The sequence below is a fragment of the Drosophila subpulchrella genome, chromosome 2R, assembly GCF_014743375.2.
Source record: "Drosophila subpulchrella strain 33 F10 #4 breed RU33 chromosome 2R, RU_Dsub_v1.1 Primary Assembly, whole genome shotgun sequence".
NCBI lineage: Eukaryota > Metazoa > Arthropoda > Insecta > Diptera > Drosophilidae > Drosophila > Drosophila subpulchrella.
This window is the reverse complement of record NC_050611.1, coordinates 12459156-12486687: the sequence shown is the minus strand read 5'-3', so window position 1 is coordinate 12486687 and position 27532 is coordinate 12459156. Positions and strand designations below refer to the sequence as shown.

Sequence of the window (27532 nt, the reverse complement as noted above, 5' to 3'; positions counted from 1 at the left end):
GGACACACGTACTGTTCAATATCCAATAAGAAACCAAGCATAATTACATAATCAAATAGAACGACTGGCAAAAAATAAATAAAAATAAAAATGAAAGTGCAAGTAAGAAGATAAGAGACAAACACGGAAAAGCGGAAACCAGCGCAAACAAGGACTTGAATGCCAACACGAAAAATCAACGCAAAGTGCAGAATTATTTAATCAACGCCAGCCAGTCGTCAGCAAGTCGAAAACCCTGGAAACGCCTAAAAATAGAGGACACGCGATAACCAAAAATAGAACGTAATGATAAACCAAAACCAAAGTACCTGCAACAATGAAATTGAGCAAATCTTAAAAGCGTAACCCAAAAAAGCAAGCCCAAGATTAGAATTACTTTTAAAAATATACAAAGGACACTCGCTATATACAAAAAGTGCTAATAGATAAACGATATCCGCAATTAAGAAAATTAAAAAAAAACAACCCGTAGTTCGTTGCCGTTTGTTCACCGCTGGAAGTTAAAGACACAGCCCAAGGATATAGAGCGTAATCCCCGTTGAGATAGAGTAATGGAACTAACCTCGTAGTTTGTAGAGAGACATGCGTCTCTGCCCGTAGGACAGCAAACAGACAGCAAATTCCAATAACCGCAACATAAACGCACTTAACGACTAACTAAAACTACCAAGTAGTTGCCTCTCTATATACAACATATATATATATATATATATATACACCTACGAGATATATACAAGATATTTAGCCGTAGCGAATAGATAAACGCCAGTCTGTATATCTACCTATATGGATTTATTTTTATAATGCCGCTAAAGCAAAACTCGATCCCATCCCCGAACCCGACCTCGACCTAGGCTTTTTCAAATTGCATCTGAATAAGTAACGAGGGCGATTAATGCATTAATTGGGTGGCGAAGGACGTTGCCACACGGAGTCGGAGTCCCGAGAAGGGAACTGTCGCCGGGTCCGGATTCGGATCCTTTGCGTGTTCCTCGTGCCAGATACGAAACACAATCACACGCAGGACCCCAGATACAAACTTACAGGACGATATTAAGCTACCTTCTTTGGGTTTCCCGTGTTGCGCTGCCTTGACGTAACTCCGCCTTAACTCGCGTCGCTTCCATTTGCCACAAAAGTAAAAAAAAAATAAAAAGCGACCGCAAAGCCAAAACTGCGGTGCGTTCGTTAAACTTTCATGACCAAACATTAACTTAAGCCGGAAGGAGGAGGAGGATTGGAGCGGCTAGAGGGTTGGAAGCCAGAGGGAGCAAACCGAGCTGTCATCATCCAGCAATCCCCTCTAGTTTGTTATTTGTGATAAATAATTCAACGATCCACATCTTGGATCCCGATCCTGCCCACCCCACTTCAGCTCCAGTTACCGTTACCGTTACCGTTCCTGTTCCCGTTACAGTTATAGCTCCAGCTCCAGCTCCAGTTCCAGTTCCAGGCCCCACCATCACATCTGTACACCACCAACCGAATAGCAACAATAACTATACCTTAGAGGATAAATCGACATTTATAATCCAAAGTACAAAACGAATAGCCCCGAAAATAACGCTGTTAACTAATGTAAAACAAAAGCTAAACTATAAATAGTAACATATGGTATTATTATACACGCAACTTTCGAAACAGATAGAGTCATAGAGTCACATAACCTCAAAACGAACAAGCGCATAACGAAACGAAAAGTGAAGAACGATAAGCAATACAAGCAGTGCTGTTGACTATTTTAGAGGCCACCTTTTAGATACCTTCACCCAACCTACGTTACTCAACCAAACACCTAAGAACCCACCAAAATCGAGAACCTAACCTATAAACCTAAAACCTAAAAAACACGGATAAGGACGACGACTACGACGACGATGAACGGCCCCATGTGCGAGTGAGACAGCCAGATAGCAAAAAAGAAAAAGAGAGAGTAACACAACGAAAAGCAATTTATTTTTGTTTACGTGTCCGTGTGCCCGAGCTCTGGACTTGTATTAGTTAATGCCAAAAATCGAAGCGGAAGTTGCACCCACACCTGCACACTCTACTACAACACACACACACTCAGCCGCCATGACAAGGCCAAGAATTGCAGCGGGCATTGCGGGGCCTTTCCGGCGGCAATAGCAACACCCTAAAAAGGGAAATAAAACAAAAAAATATAACCAGCAATATCCCCAAAACAACAACAACGTTACGTTACGTTAACGAAGGTGGCGCGAGTGGTTCGATGTGGCTCGAATTCGAGTTCGAGTGCAGGTGGTGACGTGGTGACAGCGGCGGCGTCGTGGGTCCAAGAAAATGCACGTTAAACACACTCAGCGCCGAGTCAGCGGTCCTGGAGCCTTCGGAACCTTTACCAACGATCAACGGTAGGCGTTACCCACTCACTAGCCCTTCTTGTATGTCCTTGTACTGTTGTTGTGCACGATGTACGTTGTACGCTGTACTTGTGTCGGTGTGTGAGGTCAGAGTACAGGGTGTTCCCGGTCTGGGAGTCTCTTTGATATCGATCTCCCTCACCGCGTTGTACAGCTTTGAGATGAATGTATTTTTGTTTCGTTTTCAATGTGATCACTGGGGTGGACCTACTTATACCAAAAAAGAATATTGGTTTATATAAATTAAAATAAAAAAAATTGTGATTTTGATACCGTTTAACTAATTAACTCCCTGTAATGTTGGTATATGTATGTATACATATTTACGGGTTATATTTTATTTTTTGATGTAAAATCTTTTGTTGTTGCTTACTAATGTAGGAGTTAATTTTAAAATTTTTGGTATAAGCCAAATGGTTATCAAAGCAAACTTAATTGCTTAAGTTCATTTAAAAAACCCTGCCAACTTTGCGTATGAGTACTAAATATTGCCACCATGGCGTATGCGCTATAAGGATTGCCACCTTGGCGTATGAGGGATTTTTTTGGAATCATTTCGGAAGAATATTAAATGCATTTGTAAAATGAAAAAAAGTATCATAAACGAATTTTCTTTTTTAAAGAAACTTACATTTTGCCGTTTGAGGTCCACCCTAGTAGTCTTGTTTTTTGTGTTGTTCGTTTTGTTTCGTTTCGTTCGTTCCGTACCGTTATGTTCAATGTCTCTGTTTCGTTCTTTGTCTCTTGAGTTACCCTGTTATTGTTGTTGATGTTGTTGCTGCTGCCGCAATTGCTGTTGTTGTTGTTACTGTTCACGTTCATCTGTGTGTGTGTGTTTGTGTGGGTGACTGTGTGAGTGAGTGACTGAGTGAGTTGCCAAGTGGCCTTTTTGTTGGCCTGCTGTGAACTGATTTCCTGCTCCTGCTGCCGCCCACCCACCGCCCCTTTGAGGGGTCATCCGTCACTCCAGTCAATGCAATTACGAAACTAGATTAAAAGTCAAGCCAGGCCGGCAACAATGGCCGCGCCAATACAATGAATCACGTCGCTTGAGAATAGTGTCAAAGTACTTTAAGTGCAATCGCACGCAGTGTTGCATACATTCGGGGGCCACTGTACATGTACATAATTGCAATCGTGTGAGTGTGGGCGAGTCTGCTGTGTGCGGTTGTGTGTGTCTGTGTGCTTCAATGAGCGGAAGCTTTCGCTTTTACTTCAATGATTAAACCACTGACCGAATTTCGGCTGGCATTTGTGTGTGTTTGTATGTATCGATAAGCGCTTGCCGACTACTGCATTGTTGTTGCCACCCACCCACACACACACACACATAGCTTATTCACCGACACACTCACACACACACAGGATAACAGACAGAGACGGCGACAGTGAGTGAGTGAAGCAGAGGGCCAGATAAGCTGTTCTTTTCTTTTGTGCCAAAAAGGAAGCCCGATGTTTCCAATTGAGCTAGTTCTAGTTCCACATTTCCATACATACTCGACAGCAACAAAAACAAGAACCCCTCCCTCGAAACACACACACACACACATACATGGGCAGGACCCTCTAGTGTCTGTGTGCTTTGTGCAGTTAATTTAATTTCTTATCCCCCAAACGAATCTCATTTGAGTTATTTCCCGCTAAGTTTGTCAGTTTGTTAGTTTGTTAGTTTTCAGTTTTCAGTTTTCATTTTCGTTTCCTTCATTTCTCGTTTATTATTTCCATTTTGGTGCTCGTCACGTGAATAACTTGGATTTATTTCGTGTCCTTGTCGTTGTTGTTTTGCAGAAAACTTTGCTTAAAAGTACAAAACCGTTGAAAACAGAAAGTAAGAAAAGAACCAACCAAACCGTACCAAAACCAAAAAAAAAACCAGATACAAACCGAAAATTTTGCAACTCACATTTGCTGTGGAACGATCCTAGACATCATCTCTGTGAAGGTACCGCCGACCAAATTCCGAATACTCCCCATACTTTCTCTCTATCTCTCTCTCTTTTTGTCTCTCAGTGTCTCTGCCTCTCTCTCTATATAGATCGTAGTCTCTGTATGGTACTTCTATACTACTACTACTACTTATACCAACTACTTAACGTTACAATAACAACTGCAACACTTATATGAGAAACACACATTTAATGCTACTACTAACTTTTCTGCTCGTTATTAGAAAACTAACCCGAAAATACCTCCACCTCCCCCGCAAGTTCTTAACTTTTGAGCTTCACAAACTGAAAGTAAATTCATTAACTTTGATGCACTTTGCTAAACTTGCCCGTTCCACGAAAGTCAATCAAAAAGAGTTCCGAATGCATCGCTTTAATGACTTTTTTCCCCCGCCCTGCCATGCCTGCTTAAGATCTTTAGTAAACCCACACTCGCCGGAGACCCCTTAGATGCTAACCCTGATTCCCATATATCACACGAGTCGAATCGAAATTTATTTACAATTGGCATGCCAAATGGTTGTGATGTAGCATTTCTTTGTTTGTTGACTCCACTGATTTCCCTAGCCCCCCGCCCGCAAGCCTGATTTATTAATTGCTCGACTGTCGTTATAATTAATGGATAATTTGGCTGAATTCTGGTTAGCCGAAAATCGTGTTATTTATAGTCGAGCTAAGCTCTCATCGGGTTCTGGGTTCATTTGGGCCGTCCAGCCGGAAATCTTTTGAAGTCAAAATTTAATTACTGACTGTGCAGTGTATTTAGAATGGCATTTCCATATAAACGACAGTGGATGAACCATTTGTAACCTGTGTGTGATATTGAAATGACCTTAAATGGGCCAAAACCGGAGAATTTCGGATTGGTAAGGTCGTTTTAAACTCGTTCTACTTGTTTACTTAAGCTTTAGTCATATTTTTGGGAGATATAATTTTACATTTAAGGAATGTTGATTAGGAAATTGAAAAATGTCAAGGGTCGAGATTTTTCTAAGGAGGGTTGGTGTTGGATGTTTATTATAAACATTTTGGAAGAAATCATTGAAGAAACAAAAATCATTAAATAGAATAAAATATTTGATCACTTTCCTATGCTTTTTTTTTCAAAGTATTTATACAGTTCTTAAAATTATATAAAGGAAGTCGTAAACACCTTATTTATATGACCCTTTTTCTGATTCACTTTCCTTTATACAAAGAAGAAATCGTTAATATATATTTAATCTCTATAAAATCCGCCTGACTGCAAAGCCTACGTAAATTGGCACAGAAGTAAACATTTGTGCACTAAAAATGGAAATTTTCGTAATTTGTTTACACGGAAATGTGTATCGAGTGGCATGTTAGGCAATTTGCTTTCAATTTTGTTTGATTTTGCTGGCGGGAGCTTTCGGTTCATGAGCAATTAAATGCATATTGAACGTTTTCCCAAATATTCGCGCAGAAGCCGTATTAAAATAGTTCAAGCGGTCATGATGAATAATGTTCCAAAGTTCAAGACCACAAAAATATTTCACATTTGATGGGGCTCAGGGAAATTAGATCGTTGCATGGCACATTTACATCTCCATTAAGACCAGTAGATCGGTTATAAATATAGTTGTGGGGATCCACATTTGGGGGCTCACAGCTGCACTTGATTTAATATCGATGAACGAAGTGGAATGCAGGCAGGCAGCGACTCAATTACGTACGCCTTACGAATTTACGCTTAATGCCTTCAATTGGCTTTTGAATTATTAATTGAGGCATATTGTGTTTCTGAGCGGCGGGCGGAGGGGCAGTGGCGATTTCGATGGCGGAAACCTGCTCCGCCAGACTCGTTTGGCCCTCAAATCGAAGCTCTCGAGGATGGGCGGCACATGCTCCGATCTCGACGGCTAATCCCCAGCCCGGAGGGCCACTCCAATGCGCCAAAGTTGACATTGGACATGGGCCACGCAAAAAGGCTACACGCAGAGAAATTCCTAGAAAATTGTATCAGATGTTATGCATATCCAAAAAGCAGGCATACCAACAATAGATGCAGTTATTGGCCATATATCAGGAAAGCTTAAACTTAAGATCAAACGATAATAACTATCATAATATTACTAATTTAATTAAATAAGTTTATGACAATATTTTTTTGTTAGTGATGGGATCTTATAAATATTTGAGGATACTAAATACTATTTAAATATAGATCATTTCTTATTAAGAAATTCTTAAAAATCTGTTTTTCCGGGATCTTTGACTGTTTACAAATATTTTCTTTAAAAACAAAAAGCAATTATTGTTAAAATTGCTTATGAAATAATAAAATAATGTAATATTAATAAAGTATCACTAAAAATCGGATAATAAAGTAATGATTTTATAATGATTTAAAATTTAGGTGAAATTTATGCAAGTTTATCTAAGCTTTAAGATACTTAAAATATGCTGAATTCCATTTAAATGAGTTGTCCGCATAAATATTATTTTCTCTGTGCATCCAAGGCTGTCTTATTAGTTTACTTAGCCCGAAAAACTGGGCACAAAGTTGGCAAAAGGGGAAAGGGTAACTTTTGACTGCAGCACTTGACAGGTGGCAAACACTCGAAGCCGAGATGAAAAAGCCATCAGATAGGAGCCCCATGCGCTGAAATTCCCCCGAGCCAGACCCTCGATGCTTTCGCTCTGATTTGCCTCTGGGCTTGGACTTGAGTTTGGGTTTTGGTTTTGGTTTGCCTCCTCGAAAGTGGCTTTGGGGCAGATTAGGTCCGAGATTGCCAAGAGGCCGCCCCTCGGCAGCGGATGTGGATGTGCGATTGTATCTCGGCCGTCGTTCGGTATCTGTGAAGTGCACACTCATCGGCTGAGCATTAGCGTGCAAATATTTGACATATTTACTTATATTTGAACAAATGCCGATTTGATTCGAAATCCAATTCCAATTCCGATTCGCATTCAAGTTTGAATCAGAATTGGGATAATTGCGCCCCTGGCGTGAGGAAGGCTGCCTCTGCCTAATTGACCGAAATTGATTCGAGTCGATTCCGGGCTGGGAAATGCTGTTTGCTCTGCATCATTTCCATTTTCCCGCCCCATTTTTCGCACTCAACTAGAGCTGGGAGCCGGAATTTGAATCGGAATCGGAAAAGTTCGATGCACGCACACCGAGAATAGGGCTTCAATTGTTTTCCCTTTGTTCGAGAACTGGGGGCCCATCAGCTATGTCAACAATAGTTTGCCTCACGTTTGGTAGCTGTGATTGCCCAGGGCACAGTGGGCCACATCGCATGGCTAACTAACATTCCATTCAATCTATTCTTAACTATTAAAGAAGGTATAGAAATAGGTATAGGGGAAACGCTTTTACATATAAATCTAAAAAAGAAAACCGAAATAACTCGAGACTGCTTACCAACATTGAGTTGGTACAATAATCAAAGTCAAAGTTCCTCAATATGCAAACTATCACTCCCATATCATTTGTAAATATATAACCATGCAGCTTCCCTTTTGGCTCCACTGTTACCGCTTTGCTCCCACGCCTTATCAGCCGTGTCCGTCTGTCGCAGCCTTATCTTATCTTGGCCATTTGCCCATTTGATTTAGGGCACTTCCGCCGCCCACCGTGCGGAATGGTTTCAGCACCATCTGGGCACGCGTTCCCAGCCATATATATCTTTATCTCCCCCATATCGACTCGGTGTGTTTCTGTATCTGTATCTGTATCTGTATCTCCCTGTAGCAATTTGTTACCGCTTGTGTATCTGTATCTGTATCTGTACCTTTATCTGTATCTGTGGCTCTATCAGTGCTTGGCCTGCGTGCCGCCATACATTAATTTAGTTGAATTTTTCGCGCGATCAGAAACCAGATGAGCATGTCAACCATTGTATATAGATGTCTCTATAAATTGTATCACACATCGCGGTCACATTGGGCACTCGATATAAGGGACAGGTTTTAATAATTAATCAAACAGTTTGGTATCAAAACTACATATGTAAATGAATCTGAATACTAAATACTTAAACATTGATTTAAAATAATAAGAACAAGAAAGGAAGTTAGCTTCGGCAAGCCGAAGCTTATATACCCTTGCAGCTATAATTATTAAATTTAATAACACAAAAAATGATATTCCCAATAGTATGAGATAATATGTCACAAAACACCGAAGCTATAATTTGTTTCATATTATTTTCCTACCAATTTTCCGATCGTTCCTATGGCAGCTATATGATATAGTCGTCCGATTTCGATAAAATTAAATTCGAAACTCAGAACTAATTAAAAAATGTTATTTCCAAGCGTAGGAGGTTATATGTTAAAAAACACCGAAGCTATAATTTGTTTCATATTATTTTCCTACCAATTTTGCGATCGTTCCTATGGCAGCTATATGACATAGTCGTCCGATTTTGATAAAATTTAATTCGAAATTCAGAACTAATTAAAAAATGTTATTTCCAAGCGTTGGAGGTTATATGTTGAAAAACACCGAAGCTATAATTTTTTTCATATTATTTTTCCACAAATTTTCCGATCGTTCCTATGGCAGCTATATGATATAGTCGTCCGATTTCGATAAAATTTAATTCAAAATTCAAAATTATTTAAAAATTGTTATTTCCAAGCTTAGGAGTTTATATGCTAAAAAACACCAAAGATATAATTTTTTTTCATTTTTTTGTCCGATTATTCCTATGGGAGCTATAAGATATAGTTGTCCGATCCGGCTGGTTCCGACTTATATACTACCTGCAAAAGATATAAGACTTTTGGGAAAGTTTCAGCTCGATAGCTTTAAAACTGAGAGACTAGTTTGCGTAGAAACGGACGGACAGACGGACAGACGGACAGACGGACAGACGGACAGACGGACAGACGGACAGACGGACAGACGGACAGACGGACATGGCTAGATCGACTCGTCTAGTCATGCTGATCAAGAATATATATAATTTATGGGGTCGGAAACGTCTCCTTCACTGCGTTGCAAACTTCTGACTGAAATCAATATACCCTCTGCAAGGGTATAAAAATATTCCCTTTTAAGCCGCCAAAATAATACTTAGTAATGAACAGCTTAGGTCACTTTTTACCTAATATTCCTAATGATGTCTCGAGTAAAGCTGAAAGTAATGATCACGCTTTACCTAATAATCCTATTAAAGTCACGAGACTATTTGAGCCAAAGCGACAGTAATTAGCAGATTTAGTCATACTTTATCCGATCCGAACCGTTTAAACTCCAGAATCTAAAGCTGGGCCTTAGAAGGCTACCATATCAAGTGTCCTCTGTGCGATGAACTCACATACAAGCCGGGAATGCGATACTCCTCCACCTCCACCACCTTCTCCCCACCGCTCACATGTTGCACAATCAATATTTATAATTAAGAATTTTCTTTGTTTGTCTCGCGGTTTTCCACACTCGCACACACTCTGTTTCCTGCTCACTTTAGCGTGGCCCTCTGAACTCGTCTCCCTCCAATGCTTGCTTGCCAATTTGAAATAGATAAATTTGAGTGTTTGCCAGCGCCGCTGGTTATTTTCATTCCGCCAGCGAACCCGGTACTCATTGAAGTCTCCTCTTTCTTTCCCCCGGCACTCCGTCCAACGGCTGCTCCTCCTCCTGGGACTCCTCCTCCAGTGCCAGCCGCGACAACTTGTGCCCGGACAGCCAGCAGCAGCAGCACTCGCACTCGCACCAGCACTTGGTGCGCCAGTCTCTGGTGAGTCTCAGCAACGGCCAGCCGGCGGACAGCGTCTCGCTGCTGCGGGCGGGCGATGAGCAGCAGCAACACCTCCAGCAGCAGCAGCAACAGCAGCAGCAGCAGCAGCAACATCTGCAACAGCAACACCTGCAACAGCAGCAACGGCAGCGCAGCAGCAGCAGTCGGCTTTCCACGAGTGGCATCTCCAAGCAGAACTCCGGGGACAGCAGGAGCGGCCTGCGAATCCTCGACAGCAGCCACAGTCCCGTCAGCTGCGGCACCCAGAGCGTGAGCAGCACTGGTGGCCAGTCGGCGCTCTACGATGCCTGCCACGAGTACTCGCGCAGCTTGAGTGCAGCGGCTGCAGAAGGAGCCGGCTCGCTGCTCAAGAGCCACTACAGTGACCAGCAGTTGGCCAGCCAGCCGGAGCCAGACCCAGATCCAGATCCGGAAAGGGATAGGGATAGGGATCGTGATAGGGACAGAGATAGAGACAGGGAACGTCGCCACCTGACCAACCTCAATCTCAATCTGAACAGCGAGTACGACTACAGCGGGAGTGACAAGCAGCAACTGGTCAACGAGACGTACATCTTCAAGTGCATCGCCAACAGTCCCTCGTTCCTGCGCACCAACAAGATCAAGGAGCAGTCCAAGAAGCTGCGCAATCTCTCACTGAAAACGCGCACCGCCAAGAAGAAGGGCCAGATCATCTCGAAGTCGAACGCGGTGTCGGATAATTCGCTGCATCCGGGTGACAAGTATCTGAACTTGTATCTGGTGGAGAAGAAGCATTCGCTGCAGCCGCAGGTGGCCTCCAGTTCGAGTTCCAGCCCGCATCCGCAGGCCTCCTCGGCGCCGGCCAGCTCGTCATCCACCTGCACGAGGGCCCAACAGTTGCCCAACTTGTCAGCGGTTGCTGCCCGCCAGCAACAGTTGCTCCTGAACGGATCGCTCAAGGGCAAGGGGCAGGGTCAGGGGCAGGGGCAGGGTCAGGGCCGACAAACGCTGCCCGGTCATCGGGGATCGGTGAGGAGCGAGGGCGGCAGCCACACCATTCCGGCGACGGGCAAGAGTCCGCCGGTGCCGCACTCGCTGGCGGCCAAGATCAGCAGCTCGGCCAGCGGCAGCAAGAACTGCAATTTGCTCAGCGCCAGCAGCAACTCATGCCACAAGCTGCACGCCCACGCCCAAGGATCGGGAGCTGGAGCAGGAGCAGGATCAGGACCTGGCCACAGTCATTACGCGGCGGCCGTGTCGCCGAAGAGTTCGGTGAGCAGCAACGGACACCTGAACAAGTACTGCCTCACGGACCTCACGCGCCGCAAGGCCGAGTTCAATCGCCAGCTGAGCGCCCCCACGGACTACACGCACCACTCCTCCAGCAACGGGTCCCAGCAGGAGGGCTCCTCGGAGGCCAACGAGGGCCACGAGCCGGTCGGGGAGTCGACCATCACCGTAGCCAGCGCCGGGGTCGCGTATCCGCATCCCTACTCGTACCCCTATCACCACGCCTCCTCCTCGGCCACAGCGCCGGCCAATCTCAAGGCGTCGCTGCAGCTGCACAGCTTCGGGGGCCACCACCCGTGTCCTTATCCGGCAAGGCCCACGTCCACGTCGTGCACCAACAGCTTCAACCGGCGCCACATCCGCCGGCACAAGGGCAAGCTCGGCGATCGGTGAGTACTGTGCACGGTTAGAAAAGTTTTTGAACATATATATTTTTCATTATAATATCATCTTTTAAGAGAGTGTGAATTTCCAATACCTCTATTCGGATTTTAAGTGAAAATTTTTAGTGTCCAGTCTTCTTAAAAAATATAATCCCGAGTTCTTGAGACTGCTCTGATTTTTACTTTCAACCTAAAAGATCCGTTTTTAATGATACGTAAACAGCTTTCGGTCAATATTATTATATCATCTGAAAGGTTATGGAACTAAGATGCAAAACTTAATAGCTTCCTCTAAGATACGTTAAATCGACAAAGTATTAACAATTTGTAAATCCATTTAGAATAAAACCAGTGAATTGGAAAAGGCCGTTTTGTTACATAAAAGATGATCATAAACTTAATATAGTAGTAAAGCTTAGGCATTTAAATTTTCCTCTTTAGTTTCCCATTTGATTGTAATCAATACGGAAATGTTAAAGATTATGTTGATTAAGTTCTGATTAAACAAACACAATAATCTCAATACATTGTTAGAAAGTTCAAATGAACCCTAGTCATAATGGGAAAAAATATTCATTGAAAGAAAATACAGCCTAGAATTAGCCTTAAATAAGAAAAAAAAGTAAGCTCAAACTTTCCTAAAATAAAGAAGTCTATGCATATATAAGGGGATTTCTGAGTCTATAAAGACTTTTTCCTCAGTCTACCCCATTCCCCGAAAAGAGAGCGATCCATTCAAGACATTACCCCAGCTTACAAGTGGGAATTACGCGTATGCAAAGCGTCTGGCCGTCTCCTACCGGTTTTTTTGAGTGCTTTCGTTCGCTCTGCTTATCGGCGGGCATTTGCATAATTCCATCGTCGCAGACCGAGATTCCCACTCCGACCTGCCTTTCGTCTCAGTTCGCGCAATAAACTTCTAATGGTCGTCGAGCAGTGAACTCCCCATTTGAGCGGATCGAAAGTCAAAACGCCAGTTGAAAAAACCAAAAATCAAAGGGATCGAAAGTCTACAATCGGTGTGTGAAAAGTGTTGTTACTTCTAAGTTAAAAAATATATACATATATAGTTTCGGAGAATTATGAATAATTTAAAAAAACGATAAGAATACAATAAACACATACAAGTTCTGTAGTGCTTTACGTGCCTTGAAATAACTTAAAACTAAATACGTTAACAAAAAGTTCTGCTGCTTAAGTTGTTTATGTAAATATCATAGTTTTGCATTTTTCCAAAGTTAAAGTTTCATACTGACAGTTCTAATATGAACAAGCCTATAAAAAAGGAGTCCCAATCAAATACTTCAACAATCGTTGGCATTGTGTGATTGCAAATCGTAATGGAATCGATAAAAGAGATTTAGGGGATAGGAGGGATCTAAACGGAAAAGCGAGGCGGAAAAGCGGCTCCATTATCAGCCTGATTGTGGGGGATAAAGTAAACAACGATTCAATCGCACCGGGTGAATACCATAATTCCATAATTTGTCGCGGGCACACAAATCCACAAATTGCGACCGAGAACGAGACCCAGATCCGCGAAGACCCCGACCTGGACACTTCCTCCTTTCTGAGACCAGTGATATCCAATCCGAACCGTACCTATCCAATACCCCCGAGAATGGAATAAAACGCGCTCCCCGCATACATTTACATAAAATCCAGACATATTTGCGGATCATTGTTTATATTCCATTTGCTGTTTACTGTTTTCGGATAGTTTTCGTAGTTTTCGACTCGTGTATATTGTATTGTATTGTGTGTGGTTTTATTGGCATCAATTTTTGTGAAGACAGCCAGGCCGGGCAGCGAATTACAAGCAGCCATAATTTGCGTCGTCGGTCGTCGCGAAATCAATTAAAAGGCAGCACAAATTCGTTATTTATTTATTGTGCAACGGCCGCGGGGTTCAGAACAGGTTATCAAGTCGTCGCAGCATCAGCAACAGCTTAATAAAAGTCTGGCAACAAAAAAAATAAATACTAGTAGCCATAACAGTAAAGAGAAACGGAAAAGATACAAAAAAAAAGACAACTAGAAAATAAAGATAAAAACCAGCGTCAAGTGCACGGTGTCAATATCTCAATTATTTAATTAGGCAATTGCCAGCCAATTTGGGTCTATAGCTTTTCCTCCTCTTTTTGTTTTTTACTCGGAAGCAAACTGCAATTCCGTGGACCAATTGATATTCGAGGTAAGAATATCGCTCGGCCAGCAAACACACAGAAAGTATAAATAAAGAGCTATACGATCCAGAACACCCACCCCCTCGTTTTTGGGGCTCGAGGACGCCACGACCGATTCGATACGATTCCATTCCATTCCGAAAAGCGCTACGAAGTGGCAACGATCCGGTCTCGTTTTCGGAGTGTTTGCCGGCGATTTCCAGGCGGTTTGCGAGCGGCGACCGCTAGTCGCAAAAAGTTTGCCGCTGTAATCACTCCAAGTACCCGGTTCTGGGTACTACTCTATATAGCGCGCGCTTCTCCAGACTTCTCCGATTCGAAACGGTCGTTCGGTCGGTTGGTCGGTTTGTCGGTCGTTTCGTCGCCGTCGAGTCATATCCATATCCATCAAATCAGCAAAAACATCTGCTCCAGCACGTTTCCCAGTTGCCAGCCAACCGATGGGATAGTTTCGAATGCAAAACATCAAACAAAAACACTGTGAAGTGAGATAAATTTGAAACCACAATTAAGAAATGTACCCATCAAAGTGATTTGATTTGTGTAATGCAATAGTCGGCTCGGCGGTTGGTGAGCAACCAAAACAGCAGCAACAATAATAACAATACAAATAACTAATAAATTCATTAGGCTAATGCCAATGGCGGCCAAGATTAAATTAAATCAGCTTCATCAGGCTTAATTAAAACGAAACTTTCCCATTTAAAAGTACACTCAATTGAGTGTGAAACGGGCGAAAGAGAGCGGTAGTAATAATAGAAGCACAGACACAATTACGAAAAGTATTATGAATATACGAAAATATCAGTACGACTAACCGTGACGCGAAAGCCGAAACCAACGTAACCACGAGCACGCGTCTCCATCTCTGCCGGGCCTTAACAATGGGTCTATGTCTATGGGTTTATACACAGGTCCGCCGTGAACGTGAATAATATCCGTACCACGCGATTTGTCGTTCAGTGTTCGTTATTCGGTGTTCGGTGTTCAGTATTTAGTGCCTAGTGTATGCTGCTCCAAAAAAACGCAAGCGGCAGTAAAAAAAGATATACATATGTATTAATTCTAGGAGGGGGTGTGCTGCTCACAGGGGGATTCGGATTCCAGTTTCTCGGGCTGCCTCCCCGGAAAACCTTGACAATCACCATCTAGCGGGCAAGGTGAGGGCAGCAGCCGTCGCACTGATTCAACCTGCATAGTGCGTGTGCCGCAATTAAAAATAAACAAAAATATCAAGAAAAACCAGATAGTTCGCAGATCAAGAGTTGAAACACCCTGCAGCGAAATTAATTTAGGTAACATCGTAACCTACAGAACTTTAAAATCGTAAAGTTTATTACCATCATAAGCAGTAGGTAGAAAGATCAATTTCAGATAGGAGCAATTGTGGCAAATAAAATACATACATATATGCGGCATTTTAATTTACTTGAAAACTAGGAAACTATATAGAAACCTTTAATTTGTGGAGTTTTTTCTTTTGTTTAAAACAAACATTGGTCTGAAAAAAAACCAAAGGTTGTGTCTGCTTGCGATTTAAATTTTCCATTACTATAAAGTATTTTTAGATATTATCCAAACCAACTAAAAATATCGGTTCCGCTAGGGACCTTATTTGTTTCAAAATATATTAGGATAAAAGCTATAAATTATTTTATACATAATACCCTTATAGGTTCCAAGCAAAGTTTTCAGAAACCCCGAAAACCATGATACCCACTAGGGGCATATACATATCTACGTAATCAATAAAACCGGTGCGTTTACCGACATACGACCATCCCGCCCACCTTGACACCCCATCTGCGTAGTTTCACTTTCATTTTAGGCAGTCCCCAGCCTTATGGCATAATTTTGTGTAACGGAATATTTCGAGGCAGCTGCACTTCCGTGTTTGTAGATTCCGACCTGATCTTCTCAATGCCATTTCAGACTGCTGAGCGGGGATAGTGAGGAATCGGTACGCTGCTCCTACTGCTCGGTGCTGAATGTGAACGAGAACGACCTGCGCATTTCGTTCGAAAACACCTGCACCGACTCGCTGGTCACCGCTTTCGATGATGAGGCCCTGCTAATATGCGACCAAGGAACCGAAATGGCAAGGACAAAGGTTTTATATGTACCACTAGGACAGGACATGCACATCCCAAATACCACTCCCCCCATTATCTACCGACTCTGACCTTGACTGCTGACCAGGCAATTGGTCACGAACCCTAAAAATCTAATGAGATTCCACCTCTGATCCTGCACAGGTACACTTTGATGACGTGTCGTTGTACGGCACTCCGAAAGAGGAGCCCATGCCCAACATACCGATCGTGTCGGAAAAAGTCTCTGCGAATTTCCTAAAAAGTCAATTGCAATCATGGTTCCAGCCGACGGACAACCGACTGGCCATGAAACTGTTTGGCAGCCGAAAGGCACTGGTCAAGGAGCGCATACGTCAGAAAACTTCCGGGCATTGGGTCATACACCCGTGCAGTTCATTCAGGTGGGTTTTCAAATATTAACATTACTATACAATCCCGATTATAACTTGTTTAACCTTTTAACCCATCTATTTCAACAGGTTTTACTGGGACCTTTGCATGCTTTTATTATTAGTAGCAAATCTTATTATCCTGCCAGTCGCAATATCATTCTTCAACGATGATCTGAGCACACGATGGATTGCCTTCAACTGCCTAAGTGATACTATTTTTTTAATAGATATTGTAGTCAATTTTAGAACAGGTAATGCACACTCAACCAAGCCGAACTAACTAACAAACCCCCTTCCGAACCCCTTCCAAAACTGGTACCATGTCCCCTAAATACTGCGCCCCTGCTTAACCAAAAAACTTTCGCCCGAATGTATGATTTCAGGAATTATGCAACAAGACAACGCTGAACAAGTAATATTGGATCCAAAGCTTATAGCTAAACACTATTTAAGAACTTGGTTTTTTCTCGATTTGATTTCGTCGATACCGCTAGATTATATATTTTTAATTTTCAATCAAGTAAGTCAATGTATTTAAGAAACAGTACGCAACATTTTAATTTAAGATTATGAAATTGCAGGATTTCTCTGATTCTTTTCAAATATTGCATGCCGGACGAGCCCTGCGCATCCTGCGCCTGGCCAAGCTGCTCTCCCTGGTGCGACTGCTCCGTCTTTCCCGCCTCGTGCGCTACGTTTCCCAATGGGAGGAGGTCTATGTGAGTACACCCGGCTCATTTTGGCAACGCTCGATCGTTTAGTTTCTTTAGTTCCGTTTCGTTTCGTTACCGTTTCATCTTTAGTTTGCATAACAATGTACTTACTCCCCCTGGTTTTCAGTTTTACGACACATTTGTACAATATATACACAGAAGAGATGATATTGGGGTTTTAAGAACTCCTCTTATGTAAATCATGTCGACGCTTTTGATGTCGTATAATTTTTAAATACCTATTCAGATCTGATGAGTAATACGAAAACTTTTCATTGATTAATCGGTTCTGTTTAGGTATTTTTACTTCTTTACTTAAGATTAAACACCATAGTACATAAGTCTAAAAGTATGCGATGTTATTTTACACTGTGAACTATTGTTTTTGATCCCCAAACCGAAAATATTTATAAAAAGTAACTGTTACAAGTTTAACTCTTCTTATTGTACATTTTTTCTGTGTATATATTTGTTACCGTTTCCGTTTCGTCATTACCTCAAGGGATCCTTGGTCCCTGAGCGACCCTCTCTTCAGTTCCAATTTCCGTTTCGTTTGCTCCAAATTCTCGACCGTAAGATCAGCATAAATACTCGTTCACTCCACACCACAAAAACAGATTCGAGGATCTAGGTTATAACTAGGCAACTGCAGTTAGGCTTAGCACAGTGGTCAGTGGTCAGTGGTCAGGGGAGTATTTTAAAGTACATCCCCGAAGTGCTCACTTTTCTTTGTTACATGTGTACGTACATGTGTGTGGCATTAAAAGTACTTTAATTGTGGATGGCGCGCAGAAATGTTCAAACTATGTATTTTCTTTGAGTTGTTATCTGGAACCTCTGTGTCTATGATTTCCGTTAAACGTTTAAATCCTTTGCGTTCGATTACCAATCGTTTTGTTTACCAAGTATGATATACCTCCCTCAACCTATGTGTGTCTATAAAGTCAATCAAACATAGAACCAGACAATCGCTGTACCATAAGCCAACTCAGTTTGTACATTATACAGTTGTGTGACCCCGATGTATGTTTCGTGTTGTGCGCCTGCTGCGCTTCGGGTCCACCAGACCAGATCCAGAATTATCCCCCAGGCCGATTACTGCAAGAACATACCTATATCTCACACCACACACCCACACCCACCATATTCGTAACACACTCAAAATCTAATCGAAAATGTATACCTATGTATATTTTTTTGGGTTTTTCTCAAACCATCTGACGCGCTCGCTAAGCTTGAGAACTCGTTCACTTGTGCCGCGGGAAGATTCCTTTGCTTTCTTTCACATTTCTTCAGTTGAGTCTTCGATTTATCGCTTCTGTTGTTCTGATATTCGATTTTCCTATTCATTTTCTTGCTGACTTTGAAGCACTCAAATCGATATTCTTCATAGCACTTTGTACAACTCTTTGAACTTCTTTAAAGGCATTTCCGCAACTCAAGGGTTGGGGAATGTTTTTACCCTATATCTCTTATCCAAAAAACGAAATCCCTACCCACTCCCCTTAGTTCCCAATCCACCCCAACCACACCACATCCTATGAGATACGTACTGCTCCTCGAGCCCCTTGTAATACGTAGCCTAAAATTGGAAACCACCGTATATTATGATTTATGTTTATTTTGTTTTTGATGCGCTCAACTTAAGCGATGAAAAGAAAAGAATTCTGCTAAATGCGACTAACAACGTATGATGCTTATGAAAATCAGTTCAAGAACAACAAACAAAACAAAAATAAAATAAACAAAACAATACAAAAATCCAACCTAGCTGAATCAGGGCCTAAAATACATGTGTATATATGGTTTTTAGATTCTGCAGAATCTACAGAAAAAAAGTGCTGATCGCAGAGGGAGAATGAACAGAAAAGACAAAGATGGCTTGACAAAAAGCAACCTAATTCTCAAGGTAAACCATCCAATAAAAAGTAACAACCCAAAAATCAAAATCAACAACACAACAACTTCAGTATATATTGATAACAAAAACCAAAAGCCTTGATTGATTGATTGAAATTATGATTATGTATTATTGGTGCAGCATAACTCATATTTTGAGGAATGTCTAATCCAAAATTGAGTTTTAGTGCATAATTTCGTTCGATTGTTCGTTCGTTCGATTGTTCGTTGATCATGTTTGCTTGATTTTAATGTTCGTTCGTTCGTACGTTCTGTAAATTTTCTGAGACTGCCTTTTTTACATATTGATTGATTGATTGATATTGCCATACATAATCTCTATTTCTCATTTGATGCATAATGAAAATCTCGATAAAACGATGAAGAAGAAGAGAGTTTAGCCCAAAAGCAGCAAATGTTTTCATTTATATATCTTCGGTACCACACCGAAGCTCTTTTCATGCTCTTCACACGACGTAGAATCAGTCAGAAGGATAATGTATTATATTTCGCTAGATTCCGTAGTTTTTGACTCCATGCATGGGCATGATCGGAAATCCTATCGTACTGCTATATCTATCATTGTGGACCACAGATTAGCTGGGTTATGTATAGATCTCTGCGAAGAGCATGAAAACGCCACAGATCTCAGGATATATTACGGATTCGAATTGTATAGTGTGTTTAATGGTTTTTGCTTAAATGAACCGAAGCAGCACAGATACCAATGTTACCACTGTAAAAACACCAACTAATCTGCACTATACTATATAGTATGGCTGCTGCTGCTTTCGCTTTAGGTTTAGGTATTAGATCCGAACACAAAGACATTTATTACACAAAGACATCCAATATAGTCAATCGATCTGAAGCAGGAAAACTGATCCAACGACCAATCAGATCGAACACGAACACTGTACTATATCTAGCCACATACTACTCGTATTCTATAGCATACATTTGTGGGCCGGTGCCAAACGCTTTCCACATATCCTAACCTATATCGTATCTATCGTACTCAACTTAACCTCACTTTGATTGACACTCTGTTCAATGCTTTATGCTTTTGTGCTGTGCGCTTTCCGCTCGAACTCGCTCTCTCCAAACTACACAGAGAAAACTTAAATTTTTTACAGATTTCCTCAATATCATATCAGTTTTTTTAACATAGTAGTAATATCCAAAGAAGTTAAAAGATATAACTGAAGATAATTTTGGAATTTAGGAATTATTTAACGTATTTAAATAATGGCTACTTCTTGTCAAAAACCTTAGAAAATTATTTATTTTAAATAAATAAAAAATAATATTTTCGAAATGTTTAAAGCTGATAAAAAAGATAATTTGTGATGATGTTTTTCTCTGTGTACGAACTCTACTCTTTTTTGCTTCCTCTGCTACCGTAACTTGTTGTTTTGTTACTGTTACTGGTTTGGTTTTGGTTTCTTGATTTTTCCACTTCCACTTTCTTTTGTACAAAAGATTTCAGCAGGAGCGCGAAAATAAATACAAAAAAGCTTTTTGAAGTGACACCCACACACACATGTACACGCACACATGCAGCTACAGCCACTGAATTCTTGAATGCAACAACCGTTATTTTATTATCTCAATACCGCTCCCTCGCTCTTTCGCTCTCTCTATCTTCTCTAAAGCTCTGTGTTCCTGCTCTTGCTCTGTTTTCGTTTACCGTTCGTTTGATTTCCGTTTATTTCTTGTATACATTCCGTTGGTTTGTTTACCGTTCTTTTTACCGAATTACGTAGTTCAATTACAATTTCTAACAACTGCGAAAGTCAGACAAACAAAAATGCTTTCATTGTAAAATACGAGTTTCGATTTCGATATTTTGAACGTTTGAACGGATTAGTGTCCGTAATTATGTTTAACAAACGAAAAACAAAACAAACAAAAAACAAACAAAAGTAAAGATGAGCACTTGTACCATAAACTAGAAGCTGATTTTGCACCTATTCGAAATGTAGAAATGGTTTGAATTTGAATTGATTGAGTTTTGAATTGATTGCTCAGGTTGTACACTGTACACAAAGTACACCCAGTACACCGGACACTGTTGTATTGCCTAACACTAGACTAATCTTATCTTATTTTATCTTATCGGATGTACTATGTATATCGACTCCGAACCGCTCTGCTCCGATCCGAAGATCTGGAGACCGAGGATTACGAGTATGAGTATTCGTTGCATACTTTATCGGGCAGAGTGGGGAGATTGAGTAATTTCTTGTTTAATGGCTGTGGTTTGATTTGTTTTAGTTGCTTTGATTGGCATAACGCAATAACTGTTATATTTAATACCGGTAGCTGGAATCGCAAATGACGTCACCAATAGCGCCAAGTTGCAAATAAATTTTTCCAAGTTCCAAGTTTAATTTCCTCGTTTGGGTTTTCTTTCTCTCGTTTACTTGAGACATTTGGTTTTATATATGTGGAACTCACACCCCCATATGTAACACACGCATACACACTCGAAGACACCCTCACATACACACACACACACACAGACACAGAGACACAAACACACACAAGAGCGGTGTTGGGCCTTGGTTGATGTGCACTCTTTTTGATTGACCTCTCTGGTTGCAGTTCCTCAATATGGCCTCGGTCTTCATGAGGATCTTCAATTTAATTTGCATGATGCTCCTGATCGGCCATTGGAGCGGTTGCTTGCAGTTCTTAGTGCCAATGTTACAGGGTTTTCCATCCAACTCCTGGGTCTCCATCAACGAGTTGCAGGTCGGTCCACATCGGTAAAACCCCTTCTAGCTGGTATCGGCTATCTAAATGGGCTATTCCATTACAGGAATCGTACTGGCTGGAGCAGTATTCGTGGGCATTGTTCAAAGCCATGTCGCACATGCTTTGCATAGGCTACGGCAGGTGAGTTAATGTGCCCATCTACTTGGCCTTACTGGTACCCACCCAGTTTACTACTGTCCCTATCTACTTTTCTGCAAAATGACCCCATAAGAGTCTTATTTAAGCAGAATACCGAACTTTAGTCAATGTTTCATTAAACAATGTGTCTAATCCTAAATTACTTCTAATAAAACCTATTCTTTTCCCCCAGATTCCCACCACAATCACTGACAGACATGTGGCTCACGATGCTGTCGATGATATCCGGGGCCACCTGTTACGCATTGTTCCTCGGTCACGCGACCAATCTCATCCAGAGCTTGGATTCCAGCCGGCGCCAGTATCGCGAGAAGGTCAAACAGGTGGAGGAGTATATGGCCTATCGCAAGCTACCACGCGACATGCGACAGCGCATCACGGAATACTTCGAGCATCGGTACCAGGGTAAATTCTTCGATGAAGAGTTGATACTTGGCGAGTTGAGCGAGAAATTGCGCGAGGATGTCATCAACTACAACTGCAGGTGGGCGATCTGTCACTGTTCAGTGATTTTTCAATTGTTTCTTCTTTCAGCCATTAATAGTAGTATAGTAACCAGTAGGATTAGTATTATTGTCTACACTTTAGTTCATAACTAATATAACTCAATGATTTAATAATCTACAGATCCCTCGTGGCGTCAGTGCCTTTTTTTGCTAATGCCGATTCGAATTTCGTTTCCGACGTAGTTACCAAACTGAAATACGAAGTTTTCCAACCAGGTAGGTTTTTCAACTTCTGTATAGTTGTTAAATTGCTTTGATAAACAATGGAAATAACAATTTGTCTGGTTTTTCAGGTGATATTATCATAAAGGAGGGTACGATCGGTACTAAGATGTACTTCATACAGGAGGGCGTGGTGGACATTGTCATGGCCAACGGCGAGGTGAGAAAAACCCAGTGGAATTCCATTTAACCCCTGACCTATTACCAACTTGCTCCCCAGGTTGCCACCTCACTATCGGATGGCTCTTACTTCGGTGAGATCTGTCTGCTGACCAATGCGCGTCGTGTGGCCAGCGTGCGAGCCGAAACCTATTGCAATCTATTCTCGTTGAGCGTGGATCATTTCAATTGCGTTCTGGATCAGTATCCGCTGATGCGCAAGACCATGGAGACTGTGGCCGCCGAGCGGTTGAACAAGATTGGCAAGAATCCAAACATAATGCATCAGAAGGACGAGCAGCTGAGCAATCCGGAGTCGAACACGATTACGGCTGTGGTGAATGCCCTGGCTGCCGAGGCGGATGACTGCAAAGATGAGTAAGTTGACTAGGGATTGAAATATAATATCATATCTTAAAAGAGATGATGATAGAATTGGTATCATTTGGTAACAGAGATATTCCAGAATTGTATGATCCTAAACATTTCATTTTGTTTTTTAAGATTATACCAACAGAAACAGAGAACGAAAGTAGTACATACAATTATATAACATGATTGTAAAGCCAGGAGATACATTTTTAACTATGCCCATCCTACCCATTATAGGGAAATGTTTCCGTTACGGATTATTAAATATAGCTTTTGTTTATTTTTAAACGATCTTCAAATATGTAAATGTTTGTTAATGATTCGAACTCCGTTTCAGTGACATGGATCTCAAGGAGAATTTACTGCATGGGTCAGAGTCGAGCATTGCTGAGCCGGTGCAGACGATACGTGAGGGTCTCCCGAGGCCGCGGAGCGGGGAGTTCCGGGCCCTGTTCGAGGGCAACACTCCATGACACTGAGGAGCGTCGACGAGCGGTGCCGGCGGGCATCGGGCATCCATCTGAGCCAGCATTCGCTGGTGGCACTCACTCACCTAAGCCCACACCCATACCACACACAGGACTCCACACACCCACACTCACACACACTGCGTATATAATAATTTAGTAAAAGGAACCCCAAGACGCGATAAGAGTACACTAAAAAAGAATCAATTTATGGTAGACACTCTATATATGCAATTGCGATTTAGTAGAAAACGTATTAAAAACGAAAAATCCAAAAAAAGATAAAACAATTACACAAAAAATGTCCTCAATAATTATTCATAATTTCAGCTCCGCTAACTGTGATGACTTTAATATAAGAATCGAAAAAAATTAACAAAAAAAAAGAGAAAACGAGTACATACAGAGATAAATTATACGATAGAGAGAACTCAGCAGCCAGCAGACAGATCAGAAAATCACAACCCACAGCCATAGAAGATTTGCCACCCCACACACTACACACCACACACCACACACACACACTTCAAATACAGACATATAAAGTAAATCTACATATAAGTTTTATGCCCACGATATTGTAACGATAACGAAGTGAATAGACTTTTGAATTGCTACATAGGCGTTAGTCCTATGGACCTACTACAAGAACACACAACCACACGCAAGCGAGCACACCTGTGGCTGGCCAGGTGAACGGGTCAAAGGGTGACATGTATCAGGCATCAGGCAACAGACAACAGGCGACAGGTTACAGACATGCATCAACTTATGATAAAAACGAAGCGAAGCGTTACAGCATACCAAAACATATTTATGCGCGTAGCTATTATGTACTCGAGCAACCAACAAACAAACAACCAAACAATTATGTATTATTGCGATTATATAGCATATTTAAATACGCATTGCAAAAAAAGGGAAAACATAACTCAGCAATATACAAAACAAGAAAACAACCCAAGAAACAAAACAAAACAAAAAGAAAAGTATTTAAGCAAATTTAACGAATGCGCATTAGTAGTTGAACTATTAGTTTTTCACTCACTAACAAACAAAACACCACTCGACACACAACGTAGTAGAGAAGCCTCAACAAAAAAAAAAACAAATGAAAAATATATTAAAAACCAACCTCAGGGTGCCGTCGTTTCAGCGGTCACCAAAAAATAACAAAAAAAAAAATAAGAACATACAAGAAACCAACTATATACACAACATATATATACAAAACATAGACAATGTTGTCTTTTATAGGGAATTGTTAAAGCGCCTCAGTTACATTTCAAGTATTTATTGCGGGCCTGCCGCCAAGCAAGATCATGATTTTCCATTCAGATTCCGAATTTCCGTTCGAGAAACCACATTTAGTTGCCAGCGAGATCTCTTTTGCAAGTGGTTCGTCTCTGAGTCCTTGTTTGTTTTACTTTCGGACATAAATCAGGCGAAGGACAGCGACTTGTTGAAGGATTTATGTAACTTAGTATTTTATTACACGTAAACTAATAAAAAGAAAGCAGAAGGACAGCGTTTGCCTTAAAATAATACGATAACGAGTTTTATTGATCTCATAATGGGAAACATAAGAAACAATTTGACATTCCATGCCGAGACGTAATAATTTTTAAGTGGTCTGAACAGTAAGATTGAACGCATAACTAGAATGATAACTGGTATGTATGAACGAATATTTTTAAACATTTAAGCCGTGATGCTGCGAAGCACCCAACCGGAGTCAATCAGCGACTTATTCAAGTTTATAACGGGCACTTTGTCCGGATCAATTAGTACAAGATAGGCAGTGTTGTTCTACAAAAGCAAAATGGTTTTTAATACGTCGTGAACATGCTTTTTATGTCTCTCAACTCACCTTTATAGCCTCGACCTGGGCGTAAAGTCTGCGATAGGAAGACAAATTATAGAAGAATTTGACAGCCTGTGCCGACCACACTGGTGCCGTCAACTGAGTTATAAAGGCCAATCGACCGGTCAATACCTGCGCCGGCAGCACGGCAAATTCCTTCAACAGAAACTTGACATCCTTGTGACTCACACACATAAAGTGCCCAGTGTCGACCAGCTCCACTTCGATAGTCATATTGGTGTTATTTGGTCGGTACCTCACTACCTTGGCTCTTTCCCACACACCCGAGTGGTTGTGGCGCACGACGCAAAAGTGATCCGTAGTTATCAAACACAACGGCATGATGTACTTTTCCGATTCACGACTTTCGTAAAACATTCTAAGGAAATAGTTGAAAAACTTGTAATGATTCATATTAAGTTTAAGTATCGATTAGCTTACTGCATATTGGAGGTCAAGGCCCTGTAGTCATCATACTCTTCGTTATATATCCAAAAGTAGAAATTGTGTGGATTGTCCACCTTCACCAACTGCACCTCAATGCGCTGCTCCAACTCTATAATGGCTTTAATGTCCCGCTCAGGTAGCTTGAAATTAAAACGAACCGTATCCATAGGATAGTCAAGACCTAAAACTCGATCGTCCTAAAATAAAAGAAGCCTTAACTAATTAAATCAAATGTTATAATTAATTAGAATGTGTCCTACCACAGCATAAGCAGGAATGGCATTTTCTTCGTCCCCATCATCGGAAGACTCATAGAATTGCTGTTGAGGTGCTTGGGACTTGGCGATGACCTCCAATTTTGTGGACGTGGATAAGGGATTAGGTTTTGGTTCGGAAACGGGCTCAAAATCGAGCACCACTGCCTCATCTTCCTCCTCTGAATCTTCAATTTCGATGACAGGTATAGGAGCCTGCTCCTCCTCTTCAGAGCTAAATGGGTCTTTTACCAATTTTTCCTCATCAGTCTCGTATATCTCGTACTCCTGATTATCTTGGTAACCAGTGGGAGAAGCATCCACAGATAGGTTTTTGAAAGCTTCCACTAGTTTATCAGTTTCTTTCTCCAATTCCTGAGGCGGATTCTGCTGCTTTATCTCAACAGGTGTTTGAGGCCTTGAAATAGTCTGTGGCTGACGCTTTTGTTCTTTTAGGGGCTCCGGTTTCGAAACGTTCTGCGTCTGATTTGAAATTTTCCACTGCTCTGGTTTTGCTTTCTGTGTAAAGGTATGCGGTTGCGGTCTTGGGGTTGTCTGCGGATAAGCATATGCATTAATTGGATTAATCATCGACAGGAGATACAGATAATACTGCAGCGTGTAGTAACTATATAGCACCTGCTGCTGTCCGGCGCAGATCATGGCATTGATATTTTCGTAGACAATAATCGGTTTGTGGCCGGGATACAGCAGCCGATTGTAGTTGGGATACGAAATGGGCATGTGATAATTGACGGGTGGCTGATAGGTCCGAGGCGGTATGTATCTGGGACTCATCTTTCGCGCGCTTTCGTTTATAAAGACTAGGTCGGAACGCGCGGAGGCGTAGCAATACTTTGGTTTATGTCGATTTCGGGACCTGGCGCTGGGTTTCTTTTGGCCATTGACTAACTTCTGTATGTGTGCCGATTTGTCGGTGGTGACTGCAGTTATCAGGGCCATTGGTCCGTGGCCCATCACCTGGTAATTGGTATTGTTTAATACACCAAATATATGTTCTGTATATAGTGTGAGAGGACTTACCTTGACCGTATCTGGAATGGATCGGAGGAAGGCTTCGGCGTCGTTGAATCCCAGTTTCAAGTAGGGCACATTGCAGCCTTCTTCTGCGCGATAATCGCGCATCAGCTTCTCGATTGTCATCCTCCCAGGCGAGGACACCACCAGCGAGTGCACCACCTTCTTCACAAGGCCCAACATTCCGCGATCTTCCATGCTAAATAAATGTGTGGGAATTTACACAAACTTATCTTTTTTCCCCGCAATTTTACAAATAATAATGGTCGCAAAAAGCGCCCACGCTTCGAATTGGAAAATTCAGC

General features: G+C 41.7%; 2 protein-coding genes across 8 annotated transcripts in view; one reads left to right on the top strand and one right to left on the bottom strand.

Moving 5' to 3' along the window:
- Positions 1-25169, top strand: part of LOC119550672 — a 26178-nt gene extending 1009 nt beyond the window's left edge. Inside the window, exons 2-16 of one of the 6 annotated variants that reach the window (XM_037859529.1) lie at positions 60-2375; positions 9960-11702; positions 15815-15980; positions 16138-16376; positions 16455-16573; positions 16751-16887; positions 16934-17086; positions 18894-18989; positions 21587-21736; positions 21804-21880; positions 22071-22382; positions 22526-22620; positions 22698-22786; positions 22847-23163; positions 23495-23636. In XM_037859529.1, coding sequence (XP_037715457.1) covers positions 2305-2375; positions 9960-11702; positions 15815-15980; positions 16138-16376; positions 16455-16573; positions 16751-16887; positions 16934-17086; positions 18894-18989; positions 21587-21736; positions 21804-21880; positions 22071-22382; positions 22526-22620; positions 22698-22786; positions 22847-23163; positions 23495-23630 — 3900 coding nt within the window. In that variant the 5' untranslated portion in view covers positions 60-2304 and the 3' untranslated portion in view covers positions 23631-23636. Of the gene's footprint in view, positions 1-59; positions 2376-9959; positions 11703-15814; positions 15981-16137; positions 16377-16454; positions 16619-16750; positions 16888-16933; positions 17087-18893; positions 18990-21586; positions 21737-21803; positions 21881-22070; positions 22383-22525; positions 22621-22697; positions 22787-22846; positions 23164-23494 lie in introns of those variants that run through there. The other 5 variants (XM_037859528.1, XM_037859526.1, XM_037859527.1 and 2 more) reach the window with 5 other exon arrangements.
- Positions 25155-27532, bottom strand: LOC119550673 (tudor domain-containing protein 5). Of its 2 annotated transcripts, XM_037859533.1 has the most exons (6): positions 27234-27530; positions 26829-27170; positions 26196-26744; positions 25930-26132; positions 25495-25867; positions 25155-25433 (listed from the first exon to the last, which is right to left on the bottom strand). In XM_037859533.1, the coding sequence occupies exons 1-6, from the start codon at positions 27423-27425 to the stop codon at positions 25326-25328; spliced, it is 1767 nt and encodes a 588-aa protein (XP_037715461.1). In that variant the 5' UTR covers positions 27426-27530; the 3' UTR covers positions 25155-25325. The 2 variants fall into 2 exon arrangements, with proteins under 2 accessions (XP_037715461.1, XP_037715460.1); XM_037859532.1 differs by having other exon boundaries at positions 26196-27170; positions 27234-27532.

What these genes read in the sequence shown, in the direction of transcription:
- LOC119550673 (XM_037859532.1), bottom strand. Translation starts at nt 27,425, where the DNA reads ATGGAAGATCGCGGAATGTTGGGCCTTGTGAAGAAGGTGGTGCACTCG. An exon ending in CCATTCCAGATACGGTCAAG is followed by an intron (nt 27,171 to 27,233) that starts GTAAGTCCTCTC and finishes ACCAATTACCAG; the next exon opens with GTGATGGGCCACGGACCAAT. An exon ending in CCCAGGTCGAGGCTATAAAG is followed by an intron (nt 25,434 to 25,494) that starts GTGAGTTGAGAG and finishes TTGCTTTTGTAG; the next exon opens with AACAACACTGCCTATCTTGT.